At 30.6% G+C, this 18,777-nt stretch overlaps 4 protein-coding genes across 7 annotated transcripts; 3 read left to right on the forward strand and 1 right to left on the reverse strand.

Annotated features, from left to right (window-relative positions):
* Positions 1-615: 615 nt before the first annotated feature.
* On the forward strand, positions 616-3,304 carry LOC119615902 (DCN1-like protein 3). 4 transcript variants are annotated; one of them, XM_037971898.1, is made up of 6 exons: positions 616-1,157; positions 1,306-1,567; positions 1,613-1,958; positions 2,278-2,412; positions 2,477-2,804; positions 2,892-3,304. In XM_037971898.1, the coding sequence occupies exons 3-6, from the start codon at positions 1,697-1,699 to the stop codon at positions 3,277-3,279; spliced, it is 1,113 nt and encodes a 370-aa protein (XP_037827826.1). In that variant the 5' UTR covers positions 616-1,157; positions 1,306-1,567; positions 1,613-1,696; the 3' UTR covers positions 3,280-3,304. The 4 variants fall into 4 exon arrangements, with proteins under 4 accessions (XP_037827826.1, XP_037827827.1, XP_037827828.1 ...); XM_037971899.1 differs by having other exon boundaries at positions 1,627-1,958; XM_037971900.1 differs by having other exon boundaries at positions 1,668-1,958.
* Positions 3,305-4,467: 1,163 nt separating this feature from the next.
* LOC119615899 (RING finger protein B) lies at positions 4,468-7,698 on the forward strand. Its single transcript, XM_037971891.1, has 3 exons — positions 4,468-6,759; positions 6,845-6,984; positions 7,053-7,698. Exons 1-3 carry the CDS (start codon positions 4,889-4,891, stop codon positions 7,226-7,228), a joined length of 2,187 nt encoding a protein of 728 aa, XP_037827819.1. The 5' UTR covers positions 4,468-4,888; the 3' UTR covers positions 7,229-7,698.
* Positions 7,699-8,175: 477 nt separating this feature from the next.
* LOC119615756 lies at positions 8,176-8,995 on the forward strand. Its single transcript, XM_037971764.1, has one exon. It carries the CDS (start codon positions 8,246-8,248, stop codon positions 8,993-8,995), a length of 750 nt encoding a protein of 249 aa, XP_037827692.1. The 5' UTR covers positions 8,176-8,245.
* A 776-nt stretch (positions 8,996-9,771) lies between these two features.
* LOC119615922 (zinc finger protein GLIS2 homolog) lies at positions 9,772-11,687 on the reverse strand. The gene is made up of 2 exons (XM_037971962.1): positions 10,981-11,687; positions 9,772-10,836 (listed from the first exon to the last, which is right to left on the reverse strand). The coding sequence occupies exons 1-2, from the start codon at positions 11,511-11,513 to the stop codon at positions 9,996-9,998; spliced, it is 1,374 nt and encodes a 457-aa protein (XP_037827890.1). The 5' UTR covers positions 11,514-11,687; the 3' UTR covers positions 9,772-9,995.
* Positions 11,688-18,777: the final 7,090 nt, after the last annotated feature.

An 18,777-nucleotide genomic window follows, 5' to 3' on the forward strand; every position in this document is an offset into this window, starting at 1 on the left:
CAATCATGAATCGATTTAATTCTAGATCTGAATCCATATTCGTTAAGGGGCCAAAAAACAGGTGAATGGGGGTTTCATGGATTTCTTTAATTTGCTGTCTGTAGTTTGAAAAAAGGAAAATGATTCTGGATTGATCGCTATACTGTAATTAATAGAATTAATTTATTAGCAAACTAATTAGATTCTAAATTCCTTTGAAACATTAAAATTATTTTGTTGCCAATGTATAATGGGTTATTTTTAAATAAAATGTATAACTTATATATTTTTATTTTAAGTGTATTACTAAGAATCTGTCAGCAGTGTGGCAATATTAAAAGTAAATGTCAAAACGTGCAAAGAAAAATACACCAAACTACCAATTCAAGCATATTACAAAATACAACGGCGTTCAAGCTAAAAATATTTTAAACTGAAAATAACCAGTTGCCAATTAAGTGTTAAACTTATAAAGGTTATTATTAGTAACAATTTATGTTACAATTTATTATTTACTAAGTTATTTCATAATTTTTCTTTAAGAAAGTAGTTTAATAAAACATATGATTTGATATATATTTTTAAATCCGTCCTAGTAATATACCTTGTCAACGCCGTTACTTTATGTATCAAATGCATTGGAGTTTGTATAAAAAAGAATAAATACATATTTTTTGTTTTATTTTCACAACACTGGTGTAAAAGATATTGTATTAAAATTTTAAGAAATTATTTGCTGCTGGTCAAACGAATATTTAAAAAGAATAAATTCATGTTAATATTTCTTCCTTGGTAAAATGAAAAGAAAACAAAGAACATAGAAATTTAAATAATTGAAATAGAACGAAACATAATAAAAATCATGGTGCAAGTGTGTGTGCGATATTTATGAAAATTTTTCTGAGAAAAATCCTTGAAAATTAAGAAAAACTTCATTGACACAAAGGAATCATTCTGTTCATGCTTGAAAGACTTTTGAAGGCAGGAATAATGCCTCAAAGAACTTTTAAAAGAAAAATTAAATTTTAGAGTGAAAATCATCAACAGCATAACACACACACACTTTAAAATCGGAGCAGAAGAACAAGAAGAAGCTGAAAACAATTGTGGAGAAGAAAGAACAAGAGACTTGAAGAAAAACTAAACCATCCCCAACTCACACTCAAACACACACACAGGTAATCATGGGACAAAAAAAAAAAACAACAGCACGATAATAAACATATGGTTGCATATGCTTTAAAAATAATATATTCTCAAATAACACTTGCGATGATATTAATATTTTATTATTTTCATTATTACTAACAATACTTCTTGTTTTAGGATAATGTAGGTCTTAGAAACGTAGTGCCAATTCAACAAACAACCAAACGAAACGAAAATTATTCTAAAATTTTTTTCATCCTTCAGAGAAAATCTAATTCTCACATCAATGTCTCCTTCCTCTTTTTCATAACATTTTAAGAATTTTTATCAAATTACGAAAAGTATTAAATCGCTTTGAGTACATTTATAAAACAAAATAAGTAGTAATAAAAACCAAATATATTTTAACAACTGCCACAACAATTTCCCCCCATTACGAGTAAGTTATTAATAAATGAAGTATATTTGCTAAACATTGTAAAAGAAATATACAAACAGAACAACTCAAAAGGAACTAGCTAATTTGTTAGAGCTTTTAGCTGTCGTTTCGTTTTCTTGCTTTCCCGCTATGGGAAACTGCCTGAAATGCTTCCAATCAAGCACAGAGCATACGTCGGCTACATTGGGTAGTGGCGCTGCTACTGCAACTTCCTCATCTGCACAATCGGTCGGACATACTACACATCTTGTGGACGGTCGATACACCGGTATATCGTTGAACATAAATGCCAATGAAAATCATCATCAGCAGCAGCAACATCACCAACACATACCACATCATCAAATGCATACAGCAAGAGGAGGTACTTTCTATAAGGAAAGATCTCATGGTAAGTATTTTTGAAATCATGTCAAAATAATAGATTTTATTTTTATGCCATAACTACTTGTATTAATATCTTAAAAAACACAAATATTAAGATGAAATGTCGTATTAATGATGTTTTAATATACAGTACAAAAATCATAGTTCTACATAATTTTATTACAATGGGTCTATAATTGATCAAACTCCCATATAAGTCCCTTAAACTCGATAAGTAAGAAGTTACTTGTTAGTCATGTGAAATGTTTATTATAACATATAATTTTAGCTAAGAAAAATATCGACTATAGAAAAATGTTAATAATCATGATTTTTATTTTAAGAAACTGACGAACTGCTCTCTACTAGAAGTCCACTCAAACCAGCAAACCATTGTGATACAAAACGTAGTAGTTTTAAGAAATCATTAGTACTGCTTAATGGTAATGCCGCAGCCATGAGCGAAATAATAGCTACGGGTATGTATTTTGCTTCAAAACTAATATGTTAAAAATTTGTAATAATGTACTTTCTTATTATTAGTTAAAGAAACCTCGGAAGTGTCCGATAATACTTTAAATAAATTATTTGAAGAATATAAAGAACCCGACGAGGACATGATATTAGCCGAGGGTATTGAAAGATTATGTCGTGATCTCAATTATCAACCAGATGAATTTGCCATACTGGTGCTAGCCTGGTGCTTAGATGCTTCGCAAATGTGTCGTTTTACACGTACGGAGTTTATAGAAGGACTACATAAAATGAGAGCTGATACAATTGAAACAATACATATAAGACTGGAGCAGACAATCGAAACGCTAAAAGTAGATGCGGAATTGTTTAAACAATTATATCGATTTACTTTTAGGTAAGTAAATAAAGAAAGCCTTATTGATACCACTTTTAAATTAAATGTAAAAATCTAATACTAACAAATAATATTTTTACTTTTAAGATTCGGTTTGGAGCCAGATCAACGTATTCTATCATTAGATATGGCCATTTCATTATGGAAATTAGTTTTCACCGTACATACACCAGATTTACTAAGTAAATGGATACATTTCTTAGAGCAACATCCTAGTATAAGAGGCATTCCAAAGGATACATGGAATATGTTTTTAAATTTTTCCGAACAGTGTGATATCAATAACTACGATGATACCGAAGCTTGGCCCAGTCTATTCGACGATTTCGTTGATTATGAAAAATCACGTTTAGAAACGGGCGCTACAGACACGCTAGCAGCCACTACACTAACACACGATGATGATAATAACAATGATGATCCTCTACAGCAGAAACAAACTCATGATAATACAAGCTCAATGAATGTATTATAGTATTAAGAAAACATTTTCATTTTAATCGAAAAACAGAAACAATTAGCATTTAAACATATTACATAAAAAAGCATACAACAATAACAATAGTATAAAGCATAAATTCGAAATTCGAAAGTGGCTAAATGTGTAAAATTGTATATTAAACCATAAAATTAATCTAAAACAATTTTCTTTTACCAATTGATACAAATTCAATGTAATTAATCGCTTTGCAATAGTTTATTTTTTAACATTCCCTGCCTCATTTATTTACATCATTCATTCATTTCATGTATTTTTTTCCCCCAAAAATAGAGACGTATTTTTTGGTGCTGGTAACCTCATCTTTAAAAAACGATCTCTGAATTTTACACTTGCAGCATGGAATTCATAATATTTCATTAACTATTTTCAAAGTTATTTTTATATGTTTTACTATTAATTTTTTGTATATAAAAAACGTTCGAAAGAAAACTCTGTAATTCATGGCATAGAAAATTTAGAGTAGTTATGTATTTATTTCATACATACCGAAGTACAGAAACATACATACATAAATACAAAATATACATAAAACATATTCATTCATTAACATCAAGTTCATGAAAATTCATAAATTTTTAAAAGCATTTTACATTAAATACATTTAAAATTAAAAAAAAAAAAACAAATCAAAAGTATATGTATTTCAATAATGGTAAGTAGCTTGAGGATGTTTTTTAAATTACCGTTGTTGAGGAATTTTTGGATTATTTCCGAATATTGGTTAGACTGTATTTTATTAAAAAAAATCTAAATATATATCTTAAATAAGTTAGTTTTTACAAATGAGAAATTTTCTATAAACTTAAAAAATATTGAAAATTTGCTAGAATCGAATTTACCAATCGATGTAAAATATAACATAACGGCTCGGGTATTTCAGAAAATAAATGCCTAAATTATTACATTTTTTACATTATATCTTTCGCTGTTCAATATTCTGCAGCTGTTCAATACAAACTTATTCAATTGTAAAATGCATTTTAAAATGCTTATCAAATTTAAAACTTTTTTTATTAAACTAAATCGATGAATCTTGTGTAACACTAAAACACTACGTGCACAAGACTCGACAACACAGTTTTCTCTCACTACATTTTTGTAGATGTCATTTTGCATGACATGACAAGTTACCATTGCACAGTGAATGAATAGCATTTTGTAATGTCAATAATAACAATAACCGTGAAAAAGTGGAGAGTGAAAAAAGTCCCCAAATCTGCAAAAAAAAAAAAATACATACTATTGTGTTTTTCTATTCGCATTAAATAAACAAATTGAGAACTAAATAATATAAAAAAGAAAGATTAAAAACAATAAATAATTTAATATGATAAGAGTAATATATAGTAAGAGATAAAATTGTACTCGTACGAATAGAACGCGATGAAAAAATGAGCAAAGGCTACAAATTTAACAATCTGATAGGAATGACGACGAATAATTATTGGACAAATGCAATTGCCAAGAAAAAGAAGAAAGTGATTCATTGATTCGTCGTTACAAAAACACAAAAAAGTTAAAATTTCTAGATTAAAAACAGTATTGGGTCGTACGAGCATTTTTATCCTGCGATAAAGTTACAATGCCGTGCGAAGGATGTCATGTGCAATTTACGGTTTTTAAACGTAAACGCAGTTGTTACGATTGCAAACGTTACTACTGCCACAATTGTTTGGCCAACAGCAGCAACAACAATCGTAAACATGCCTTGTGTGAAAGGTGCCTGCTGTTCAGCAAGAGACCTTTGGGCCGTTCGGATTTAACAAAACTCAAATCAAAAGATCTAATATTTTACTTACAATCAAAACACATTTCCACTGCTGGCTGTGTGGAAAAGGAGGAGCTAATCGAGTTGGTGTTGCAATATGTAAATAGAACGGATATGAACAGCCAAACATTTTCGGGTGGCAGCGGCAGCAGCAGTGGTAGTAGTAGTCACCATACAACACCCCAACATTATGGTAATGGTGGTGGGAATGGCGACAGTGGCAGGCCATCAACTGATTATGGTCCAAGTGCAAATAATTCCTTTGATAGTATAAAACAAACGTGCCAAAACTTTTTTAGTAACTTAAGTGATAATATAAGTGATTCCTTGGCCAATTTGGAAAGTAGAGCGTGTTCGAAAAATAGACCACCAACAACTATGACGACAACAACAACAAATGTCACAGAGCAACCCAGAGTAACAACACGGGTAATACCCACGTATGCAAGTAGTCAACAAAATTCACCAGAAAATCCCTTAAACAGCCCAATTGGAGAACAACGTCCGGGTGCTGAAACGACTTATACAGCGGAAAGTCTAGTGGTGAATCTTCCACCATCTGCGCCAGAAAACACTGAAAATAATGGGCATGTTAACATGCAAGATGAATGCAATTGTTCGGATGATGAAGAAATTATTGCATCATTTAATGGTCGTACTCGTTCTCCAAAATCTGAACAAGAATCGCAACATCTTTCTCTAAACAAAGATGAACATGATTCGGTCAATGGCATCTCTAACAACTGTGCTCCCTCAACTTCTACCAGTACCTCAAAAGCTCCTTCTCAGTATTCTAAACTAGAAATCTATGTAAATGATGAGGAATCATCACATTCATCCTTTGAGGAATTAGGAGCAATAGGTGGCATATCGGATGACAGTAAAACTACCACAGATACCACAAGTAATACCACAGATCATTGGCAAATGTTGGATTTAAAGATCAATGAAACGGAGCCGGCACAACACCAACAGCAGCAGCAACAGACCCAACAACATCAGGAAAGTCGTTTAGAAAATTTAACATCGACATCTAATGAAGACAGCAACAAAGCTGGGGAGCATACAGTACAGTCTAATAATTCACAACAAACTCATCATCATCAACCACCTCCTACACCCACACATGTGCACCCAGCACCCCGCATTAAAAAAGTAACGCGACGTCGTTCCGAGAGTTATCTTAATCGTAGACGACCTCAGACTAGCGTTGAAGATGATGAAGATGATGATGTAAACCATGTTCTGCAAAATCCTCGTATAGAAGAAGAAATACAAACTACTTCATCCACCTCAGCCGCCATTAGGAAAACGACTACAAAACGTTGTTGCACTCGTTGCGGCAAAAATAAGGCTAACATACGCCAACAGGTCGAAAAAATGCGCCAACATTTGGAGAGTTCCCAAATGTCTGAATCGGACATTAAACAAGAACTATCGGAATTTTTAGCCTACTTGGAGCAACGTACAAAATCTATTGAATATTCAGATTCGGAAGCTGGCATTTCTACACCCAGCGTTAGCAGGCATACTAATGAAATCGAAGAGGAAGAAGAGATTTCAGTAGAGCGGCCAGTTGATGAGCAAGTTCAAAGCGAACGCAATGTTGATCAGTCAGAAAGCACAACCGCACATTTCTATGATAAGGATTCACGTTTTATTAATTTAGATGAAATCGAATCAATGTAAGTAATTTTGGGTAGTATTTAATAAATAAAGTTAAATACTATTTATGTAAATAATATTAACAAAAATTGTACATTTTGCTAGGAAACAATTGGAGTGTTTAACTGTTAAACAGCTTAAGGAGATATTAATGTTGCATAGAGTCGACTACAAAGGATGCTGTGAAAAACAAGAACTTCTAGACCGTGTTGAACGATTATGGAAGAATCTTAAATCTACACCAGGTATGTGCCCTCTAACTATGATACGAAAAATAAAGTTTCTTAAGAATTAAATTTAATTGGCTTTGCAGCTGTTGAAAAACTACCTACAGACGAATTGTGTAAAATTTGCATGGATGCTCCTATAGAATGCGTGATTTTAGAATGTGGTCATATGGCGACTTGCACCAATTGCGGCAAAGTTTTAAGTGAATGTCCTATATGTCGTCAATACATTGTAAGAGTTGTACGCTTTTTCCGTGCTTAACTGATCTACAATAGGGATATTAATGATAGGGAAGTATTTTAATTGTGTATATCCTTTGAAAGGATAGCTAACCAAATTTCTTATATTCTTGTGTTTCATATTAATAACTAAACAAAAATTAAAATAATAATAAATACAATATTGTATAATAAACCATATTTATCTTTAAAGTAAAATGGTTACTACTACGACCACTTAAAACAATGCAAAAATCTAATATTTATGTATATTTAAATTACAACAGTTTGTTTTCCTTTTTTATGATTTTATGAAATTTTTAATAATTAACAACTATGTATGGTTAAAAATATTAAATTTAGATTTAGAATATATTAGAAATTAACAGTGATAATTATTCGAGATTTCCATTCCAATATTAAAAGAAATATTTAAAATGAAAAAAGATAATTTAAAAAATGTAAACAAAATCGTTCGTACCTTAAATATTTAATAAAAAGGTTTGAATAATAGTAGTATTTAGTAATTTTTATTAGTTGGTACCAACTATTTACCATCGATATGTAAGGTATTTTATATAGCCATATTTTTTATATATCTATTTTTTTGGGAAAAAACTTTTGAATGCCATTTGTCGTAAAAGCGTGTTCTAACTGTAGTCGCCTTTGAAGTGAGTTTATAGAAATGAAACATAACTCCAAAGAAACAAAATTAAATTGCGAAATTATTAACAGCAAAGAGATCAAAAAACAAAATTGTTGCTAGCATTATGCTAGCTTTTATTTGAAAAATTCATGAATATCTCAATTTGAAATTTGCGAAACATTACAGTGTTGTTAATGTCAAAAAGTACTAAAAACTAATTATAGAACAAATATTTCCGTCTCTGACAAAATATTTTTATTATGATATCATTTCATGGTGAATGATAGAAAACTGTCAAATGAATCGAAAAAAAGTTCGCGCTTTATTACGGTACAATTGGAGTTGTGAAATTTTTAAAGTGAAAAAAAGCTAAAAATTAATGAAAATTTGTGAATTTAACTATTGATCTCAAAAATGATTCTATCTGGTTATCAATTTATGGTTAAATCAATTGCAAACCAAAGACCTGCCCTAAACAATATATGGAGTGAAGTTTTTCCAGCGAATGGACCTCAAGCAAAATCTCTTATTGAAATTTCGGGCGCTTCAGGAACAGGAAAAAGGATTGTTCTATATGAATTAATGGCTCGAGCATCACTACCAATCTATTACGGCGGCAAGTATAGTCAAATTATTTTTGTAGATTGTTGTCAGAAGTTTGATTGGGATTTCTATAAGAAGTGCGTAGAAAACGTAATGAATCAAAATGTTTTGATATGCTCCCAAAAAGCAGTAAGATATAATTACGAATCAATTATACATTTACCCTGTTACTTAGCCGATCAATTTGAGTTTGCCTTTGTGGACATTGAAGAACTGTTGTGGGATTATAAAAAAGTCTCATTGCTGGCTATTGATGGCTTAGATACATTTTACTGGGATGACTGTAATACCCAGCTGCAACGTATGACCACGCACTACAAGAAATTGTTGCAGCGTTTAAAGTCTTTGTGCCAGGAGCATAATATTTGTTGTGCCTATACCGTGGATGCCAACTATGTTCTGCCAAAATCAAAGATAAACGCTTATTTTCCACATTCACTAATTGACTACAAATTGAAATTAGTCAAGCACAGTGATGGTCGTCGATATTTTAATGATTCGCCTATAGAAATTAATAATAATGGTATTGAATTCACAAATAATAAATTTTTTGATATATAAAAACAAATTATTGCATTATGAGCGATAATAACCATGATTTTACATTCTGTGTTTTTACACCCTACACCAGATACTTTAGTGCGGAGGGTATATAGGATTTGTGCTGATATTTATAACGTATAAAATCAATGGTATGTGCGTATACGTTTAACGTACGTTTTTGTTGTAAAATTACCCCTATTAATCTTGGGAAAAGATAGAACATTTTCAAAAGTAGTAAGTACTTTTACAAGGACAATCTTGTTTGTGTTCATTTCTTCTGTATTACTTTGTCTTTAATAAATTAAATCGTAATTTCTTTTAACGTTTGTTAAAGTTTTGTAATTTGCAAGATAATAATTTTTTTATGACAACCTTCAATAAATCCATGCCCCTTCATAAATTGCTTATCTAAAATTAATTGTTTTTTTTTTTTTGTTCTGCAATACCTACAGCTATAAACGAAATAATAGTACAATGTTGTAAAAAATTAATTAATAAAATAATTGCACAACAAACTTAAAAAAAAATTGTCTAAAAATAAATTTTATATTTCTTTATTTCTTCTTTGCAAAACTGCCAATACTATTGCGAACACAACTGTATTGTTGAATGTCATTCATTAATAAAAAATGAACACTGATAATTTTCATTAAAACTGCCACTACTATTACGATCACAACTGTATTGTTGAATGTCATTCATTAATAAAAAATTAACACTGATAATCTTCATTAAGAATTAATAGAGAAAATCATAAGGTTTATAAGAAAAAATTAGAACACAATATTTTTTAGATTTTTTATAATGCATTCCTTATTTTCTAAAGAACAAATTTTATTTAATTTATACTTAAATTAATAAAAAACGATTTTTTAAGAAAACAAAAAATTGTAATAAAACTAAATAGGAAGACTAAAGTCAGACTAGAATTTAATATGGCTCATATTGTATGTATGCAAATTCTTAATAATACTCTTACAACTTTTGATCTCTGCAAAAACGCATAAGGCCGCTGTACTCAGCAACGTTTGACTCTAAGGTCGAGAGGTTTATCTGTAGTTAAATCTAATTGCAAAGTGTAATCAGCAGTTTGCTGATACGCAGATGGGTTATGATGATGATGATGGTGATAGGGTAGGGAGTCTTTTATTTCGGCTTCTTCTTGCAACCAATAGGATTCCTGGTCGACTGGAACAGAGGTGGGGGTAGAGAAACAATTCAGGGTTGCTTTTATGTGACACATTTCTTCCATAGCCATGCAAAAGGAATCCTGAGTAGTAGCAGCTGTTGGTGCATTTGGTAACATGATGTATGAGGGATATTTATGTCCTTTTTCCATTGATGACAGACGAGATTCTTCTTCTACATTGTTGTGGGACATTGATTGTTGGGCATGAGCTGTAGCCTTAAAATCCACAATTTGCACCGAATGCTTAAAAGTTTTCACATGCTTACGTAACGAAGAAGGATCTGTGTAGCGTTTCTGGCAGCCAGGAACTTTGCACATGTAAGGTTTTTCCATAGAGTGTGTACGTGTATGTTTGAAGCGGTCCGATGAGTTTGAGTAGGCTTTGTTGCAACCTTCAAAAGTGCAAATGTAGGGTTTTTCACCAGAGTGCGAACGTATATGGATCTTAAGATTTTCAGCTCTAGAAAAACGTTTGTCACACAAATGACACTGGTGAGGCTTTTCCTTGGTATGGGTACGTACATGCACTAACATTTTATAGCGAGCATTAAAACCTCTTTCGGTACGTTGACAACCCGACCAGCGGCAATAGTAGAGGCCATCAGTTAATGAGGCCACTGCGTGTATTAAAGTTACATGGTGAGCTAATAATTCTAGACTATCAAAGTATCTGTAAATAATAAGAGCGGAAATAACAAATTGATAAGTATGTAATTGCTTTTGGATAGCTAACTATCTTATTGACTGTAAAGTGTACAGTCTACAAGTTAAAACAAAAAATGAGATATTCTAAGAATTAATGATGTCACCTTACCTGCCACAATCTATCCAATCGCATATAAATTCGTTGTGTGAGGTGGGCGATGAAGTTCCACTGCTAGGGGTGTCATTGTGTAATTGTTGTTGTTGTTGTTGGTCATGGCTCTGGTGGTGGTGATGAAGATGTTGATTATGAAGTCCAGAATGAGTATGTTTGTTATCCTCCTCTAAGTTGTCATAAGAAAGATCGGCTGGCAAATATTGTGGATTTTGATCATGACCAACTTTCATAATAACCGATTGTGTACGTTGTTGTTGGGTTTTATGCTGATGTTCGGGCGATTCTTGAGCAGGTTGTGAAGCAGTAGTATTATTGAAGCCTCTGGGAGGGGTGATGGGGGGTGTGGGAAATCTCAACTGTTGTTGCATCTGTAAAACATCCTCGTTCATACTAAAGGGCTGATATAATGCCTCTGGCCAAGCACTGTAGTTAAATGTATATGGCGGGGTGTGATATGATGCATATAACGACGGTATGGGTGGTGTGTTATAGGGACTGTTGGTAAAAATCATTGTTTGATTTTCCATTATTAAATTTTTAAGTGTTTTATATTTTTCTTAGAAATTTATTTTGTTTTATATTATTCACAAAATTAATTTTTAAAATTTATTTATTTTTTTTTTTTTTTTTGAAATTTATTAAATAAAAATATTTAACGTTTTCTCTAGCTCGTTTTGTGAACGACTGAAATGTTTGAGTCTCGGTACTAGTGTAATATTGTATGCGAATTGTGCGATAAGGTCTCTTATCATTTGGGCCTTTTCAGCATGTCATAGACAGGCTAGAGGGCTCTCGGTTTGGGGATATTCAGTGGGTAGTTCCATTTACTTTTCTTTCCATAATGACTGTTTTCGCTGCGTAATGGTTTTCTTTTTTTCAAAATGTTAAGTATGCGGCATATATTTTATCAACATTTATTTAACAATGGTGAAAATCGTTTTAAGATCATTTAATTAACCTTTTGAGGGGTAATGTATGTGTGAATGCAAATTATTAACTTAATTTATTATTTTACTTTAAGAAAAAAACTTTTAAAAAATATGTAGTAAAACTAAAGACTTAGCTTCTTTACCTGCAGTCATATATTAACGGTTTTAGTTTTATTCATGGAAAGTTTTTGTTTGATTTAAAATTTGTTTTATATTTTTGGAAAAACAGTTGTGAGACAATTCGAATAACGGCCAATCTTTAGAAATCCTTGTAGTCGTCAAACAAAAGGCAAGTTTTTAGAAACTTTGAACATTGATGTTCTAATTTGAGTCTTTCCACAGGTATTATAGTCATTAGTAGAATAAATAATTTTAAAAAGTTGACTTTCTTCACCACTTGTTCTTAAAGGGTCAAATCTCTAAACGTTAAGAAGTAGAGGGGAGGGAATGGGAGGTAAAATAGAATGAATATATTTTCTTGGCTCATTCACTACGTGCTATAAAAGACGATTCTATTTTTGTGTACAAACGAATACGATTTGTTTGTATTTCCACCAAGACGGGCTCTTATCTATTCTTATCTTTTGGCTAAATGAATAAAAAAAAAAATCACAAACTCAGGGTAATTTACTCACGACTGCTGTTAAGCACACATGCACACACTCACACACTTGAACATGAGTAAACACACCAGCTGAACAAGCTTTGGGGGGCAATTTGATAACACACAACATACTACGTGTATTCCATGGATTTTCGTCTGCTGTACTTCGTACCTCGACGTTAACAAAATACATATTGTATTAAATATTAGCTAATAATATTTTCCAAAAGTGGGTAATAACAATTGAAGAATCATATTATTATTAATAATACAAAATACCCACCAACAGTCTAGCCAAAGGGTGGGGCGGTGTACTGTTAAGGTGGCAAGTGAAGGTAACCAGATAAGGTCTCCAGTAAGCGTATCAACATACAATGTATGTAGCAAATAACTAACAAAATCCTATAATAGTTACACGTTTTGGATTTCATTCATTACATACATTTTGCAATATTGTTTAGATGGATCTGTACAATAACAGTTATCAAATAGAACAATCGAAATGAAAATATCTACAATATATTATTTAATGTTTGTTATCTAGACTTTGGTAGGACCAATATTTTGCTGCTTTATTTTTCTATTTAATACTTATTTTTTGCCTAAAATTAAAGTCTATTCGAAGAGCATGTTCAAAGTTGTTGAAATGGTGGCAGATGACGAAGCAAAAAATAAGTTTTTTTTGTCAACTTAAAAACCTTTGAACCCGCTGTTTGTTTATATGTTGAATTCTTTGTTTTGGTGATAATTCTAAACCAGATTTAAGAAAAAAAACTCAAAACGATTTGAGTTATTTTGATTTGTGGACTATGCACACTCGTGGTATTGTGACAAATTTTCCATTATGGATTTCACATAGTCATTTTTTTATCATCGCAATTATTTTTTTTTTTTTATTAGACATCGTATGTTAATTTTTATGTTTTTTCTTTAATTGCAAAAACATTGATTGTAAGCTATTATCGTCTGAAGATATAATCAAAATGTCTGTAACAAATAGAAATTCTAGTAATGTTAGTTTAAGGAATTTGAAAATTTTAAATGTTGATGTTCATAAAATCATTGTTGGATAAATTTGATAATTATCTTTTTGAATAATACGTAAAAAAGTTAAACTAAACGTCAATGATGGAATGACGCTTGTCCAACAAGTGTAAAACGATTTGCTTTTATAACGAAGTATTATTAATAAAAAAACTAGAATTTTGTAAATATGAAATCTTTAAAGATCTTTCACCTATTTCTATATATTTTTAATGATAACATTTGCAAATATTTTCATTTATTGTTTGTATAATTTGTTTTATATAAAACAGCCGTTTTTAATTCATTTCTGAAATCCAGATTAAATGATCTTTGATTCATTTTAGCACAACAGCCTCTCCCTATAAAACCTCTAAATAATAAGAAAATACCTCCCTTAAAATGAAATATTGATAACATATATGTACATACATACGTACATATGTACTTAAATAAGATTTACATACTGACATTTTGCCCGTGTGTGCTTATAACGTCATAAGTCAATAATATTTTTTTTAAGGAGAAGACAAAGTTATCTTTTGATTTTCAATTTCCTTTGAGGAAAAACTTTGGCCTAAGATTTTATCTTTTTGTAAAACGTTGTCTCCTGAGGGTTGTTTGGTGGTATTCTAGTCTAACAGGCCAGCGGTTGTGGGTTCGATTTCCACCAGTGACTGGTAAAGGATCGCACAATAGGTCCGTTAGTGGCCTGGATGTATTTTCTCGGATTTGATGTAACTTAATAAGTTAGAATTTTCGATAATTTGTTTTAACAAAACTTTTTATTTTCGAACAAAATAATGCATTGTCATTGCGAATGTAATGCTTACTTTATTAGGTTTAAATTTTTTGTAAAAAATCGTTTTTATTCGCTCCTAGAAATAGTTTTCCTAAGTGCAGTAATCTTACTTATGGAAAAAGCCTTTATTGAAACTAAAGATGTGTCTTCTTTCTATCTTCGTAAATTTTCCCTTTCATTGTTGCTCTTACCTTACATCCTAAACGGCTTTTAATTCAAAATTTTCATTTATGACAGTTATCTAACAAATGAGCGTTTTAAAATCAAAATGAACTTATTACTGTGTATAGTATAAAAAAAATCAAAACAAAAAATAAAATAAAATCTTATAATCTGTTAAAAGTTCTCGCGATGTTAAACCCACAGTTGAATATGATCCGGCTAAAACCAGATAGACAATTCAATCGAACCAATCGGACTTTTAATTATTTATTATAAAGCAGAAAACAGAAAAAATACACTCAAATATTTTGCGCTAGCCATTTGCTTCAGCTAAGGAGAGCTGATAACTGATAACATTTAAATACCCGCCATGTGTGTGGTTGGTTTTGTCTTCTGTCATACTATGAATATACATACATATATAAATTTAAATGTAGTATGATGTATGTATGTAAATAAGAATGCATATAGATGTTCATAATCATTAATAGTTTAACACAGGGTGTTTAAATTCCCTGTTTGTCTATCAGACGTAATAATGCGTTGTTAAAACGTTTGCGACCGATCAATTCATGTTCTTTTGCTTTTTCCAGTTTTCGTTTTTTTTTTCAAATTTTTATTTTTATTATTTAACTAGAATTCTATAGACTCTGATTAAACGCATCATTTATTTAAAAAGAAAACAAGCCTGGAGGCCAGACATATAAACTCAATACTATTTCTCTGTGGGTGTTATCTGTTTTTATGCATACAATATATTCAAAAAATACATACATATGTATGGATGTATGTATGTATGTATGAATATTATGTATACATATTTATATACATACATAATTATAAAAATAATAATAATAATAATGATGACCAGACTTTGTACTTATTTCCTTTTTGTTCTTGCTATTATTGTTATTATTTTTTTTATATATTTTATTTTTGGCGTGTGTGTGTTTGTTGCTGCATTTAACGCAATGAAAGAAAAACCTTCCATGGCACAAGTTTCAGCAGACGTACAAAGTCCATTTAGGTTAACTATTTTTATTAGTTCTCAATGAACTTGTGGGTAATTTTCCAAAAAAATAAAAATAACTACAATATTTTGGAAAAGTACTCTTACACTCTATAAAAAAAACGTCACCCCACCAACTTCATCATCACGTTTCTTTAATTACTTCAAATTCCTAATTGTGTCGACAAGTGTGTGGGTGATAGAGGGCAGGGGGGAGGGGGAGAGTTAAATATTGTTATTATTGTGTTATGTATTTAGAATTTATTCCGAAAAATAATAAAAAAAAACAGAAAGCTTATATTAGATTATTTATTTGCTTAATGTTTGACAATATCTCGTCTAGACGTTAAACGTTATTTTTGTTGTTTAAATTTGGCGCATGACCAAAGAAAAAAAAAGTAAAAGTAAAAAACATCTTATCTCTAACAAGGACGATATTAATTAATATTGATACTTATTATTGTATATACAGTAGTAGGTATACACGCACGCATGTGCGGGTCATCTTGTGTATTCGAAATTCCGTTGATAGTTTATGAAGTTAACTATAGATAATGTTTTTCTTTTTCTTCTGTGTGCTAAGATGATACCAAAATTGATACGAATTAAAACCGAGTACGACAAAGACTTTGACTACCGCAATGTCACATACATATGTATAATAAAGGGTATTATTTACCTAATGTTCTACTTATGGTTCGTTCTAGGTTTTGAATTTTTTTTAAAGTTTTTCATAACATCTGCATTACTAAGTAGAAAATGTTTTTTTTTTTTTACAAAAATAGAGACTATTTCTGTGAAACCCAGTAGTGTGATAGCGGACTAACAAATACGAGATCGTAGGTTCATATCCTTTCATTTTACAAATCATGACCAAACTACCAACTGCTTTACTCATGTTTACATAAGTAAATACAATTTGTTCATCACGTCTTAATCCAAAGTAATCTTTAATAATTTAAAAATTCTAGTTAGTTTTGCTGATCATCCAAATGTTATGTTTTTTTTTTATTTATTTTATATTTAAACTTTATTTGTTTTTAATTTATAACTTTCCGGTTTTTTTAATGGGGCCACAACAATTTATTGGCTGTTGAAATAAACACATGTCTGTTATCTTTATGTTGCTTTGCAATTTTATTTGATCAAACTTAGATACCAGACGTCCAGACACCAAAACAATGAGATAATATTGACGTCATATAGTATGTACAAGATATAAAAAGAAGTTAATATTTTTCGTGTCATTTTTATGTAATAATTTATTACTTATTATTGTTCAACTATGATATAACAGTTAAATGTATTTTTATTGTTTGTAAAAGAATGTATTTTCTTATAAGAAACATACCACAAACACTAGACAACTGCTTTATATTATTTTTCTTTTCTTCTTAATTACTTTTTAATTAAAAATGTAAAAATTTACAACTAAACTAGAATGCAGTTATTTCGCGAGTAATTTGTAAACACGTGATGTGTTTGTTTCAAAACGATCATCACCACTGGTAATGCTCATTATTACTAGTGCGCCAAAGGCAAGTGCCATGTAGTGGAGCCGGTGTAAAGGTCCGTGGGGTCCACCTTCATCATTAGTGTGATCTATTTAGAAAGACAAAATTGTATATTTTAAAATAAGAGATGCAACGCCTAAAGTGTACAACACACTTTCAAACAGCATCAGCGAACATACGCAAGCATCACTTGGTTTGATCAATAGTTGACCCTCCACGGTGTCATGTTTATTTTAATAAATTTGTGTGCATCATGCAATATTTTAACTCTATCGCATTATAGAACATGTTACAATGTAAACAGAAGTAAAAAAGATTAATCTAGAAGAACGAATATTTTATGATAAATTGAATGATTTCATTATGAGTTGCTTAGTACAAGGTATATTTCATTGAAAGCGTATAACAGAAGAAAATATTCAATCAAATACAATTAAAATTCATTTGTAAGGAAAGTTTTAAGATACATATTTAAATTTTAAAGTGATATGAAGACCCAAGATTTAAAAATTATCAGATCGAAATGCAGATGTGGAAATCATTATAAATCTAATATATTTTAAAAATGTATTGCCCTTATATTGTTTCTAGAAGAAAATATTGCCAATTAGACAATAGTAATAGACAATGGAAATTTCTGAATGCTTCTTATACCCTTCGTGAGAAGTGTCGATTAAGCAACATATCGCACACCCAGTACAAAAGTGACACAACTCAATTTTTTTTTAAAGAAAAGGAAACAAATTTTTTACAAATTCTGAAAGATATAGAAAGACATAACGTTTTTTTCTTGAACAGTTAATAGCAACAAAATACACTAATATTTTTGTAGAATTAAACAAGGCTTAAAGAATATAAAAACGCAAAAATAAAATTTTGAGTTGTGTCACTTTTGAACTAGGTGTGCGATAAGTACGTTAGAGTGTCCCGAGAAACAGCTTTTTTAAGAATTTCATGTAGAAATGAATACCTATCAATCGATGAAAAATAAAAAATAGTTTTTTCGAATGGTCCTCAGTTGAATATCAGCGATTGAAAATCCTGACCTCAGTATAATTTTAGAAAAATAAAATGACTTCGATTTTTTCAAAATGGGTCTCAAAACTTCCGTAATTCTCTGCTGATTACGGGAAAATAATCTTTAAATGTTTGTATAGTATTTTTGGTCCATAAAATGATTTTTAGTGAATTGGAGAGGCATATTATTTTAGTTTCTTTTCGAAATAGGTGTCAATTGTCCTAATTTTTAGCTTATACAGAAAAATGTTTAAAAAACTGTTTGGCATTTGGTATAGTCCATTTCAGATTTTTTTATTTCTTTTTTTTAAATATTATGCCCCTTGTAATACACTAAAAGTCATTTTGAGGTCCACAAATACACTAAGACAATTTTTAATTATTTTTTCCGCGATAAGCTCAAAATTACGGAATTTTTGACAGCCATTTCGAAAAGATTGCATAAAATTGAACATATTGTACTGAGATCAAGATTTTCAATCAATAGGGAACTGAGGACCTTTTCCAAAAAATTGTTTTTTATTTTTCTCGTATGTAGTACATTAAGACGCATCGTTTGAGAGGTATTCATCCAAAAAAGTGGTCCACGGGACACCCTAATGTACGTCGGTCTGTATATCTGTATGTAAGTTTGTTGAAATAAATTTTCTGAAGACCCCAGATATCTTTGGGATGCAACAATCATCAATAATTTTATCAGACATGCTTTCGCGAAATTTCCTATTTAAAAC

The sequence above is a fragment of the Lucilia sericata genome, unplaced genomic scaffold (genome assembly GCF_015586225.1).
Source record: "Lucilia sericata isolate MDLA Ls3-8-SP2 unplaced genomic scaffold, ASM1558622v1 Contig000048F_arrow, whole genome shotgun sequence".
NCBI lineage: Eukaryota > Metazoa > Arthropoda > Insecta > Diptera > Calliphoridae > Lucilia > Lucilia sericata.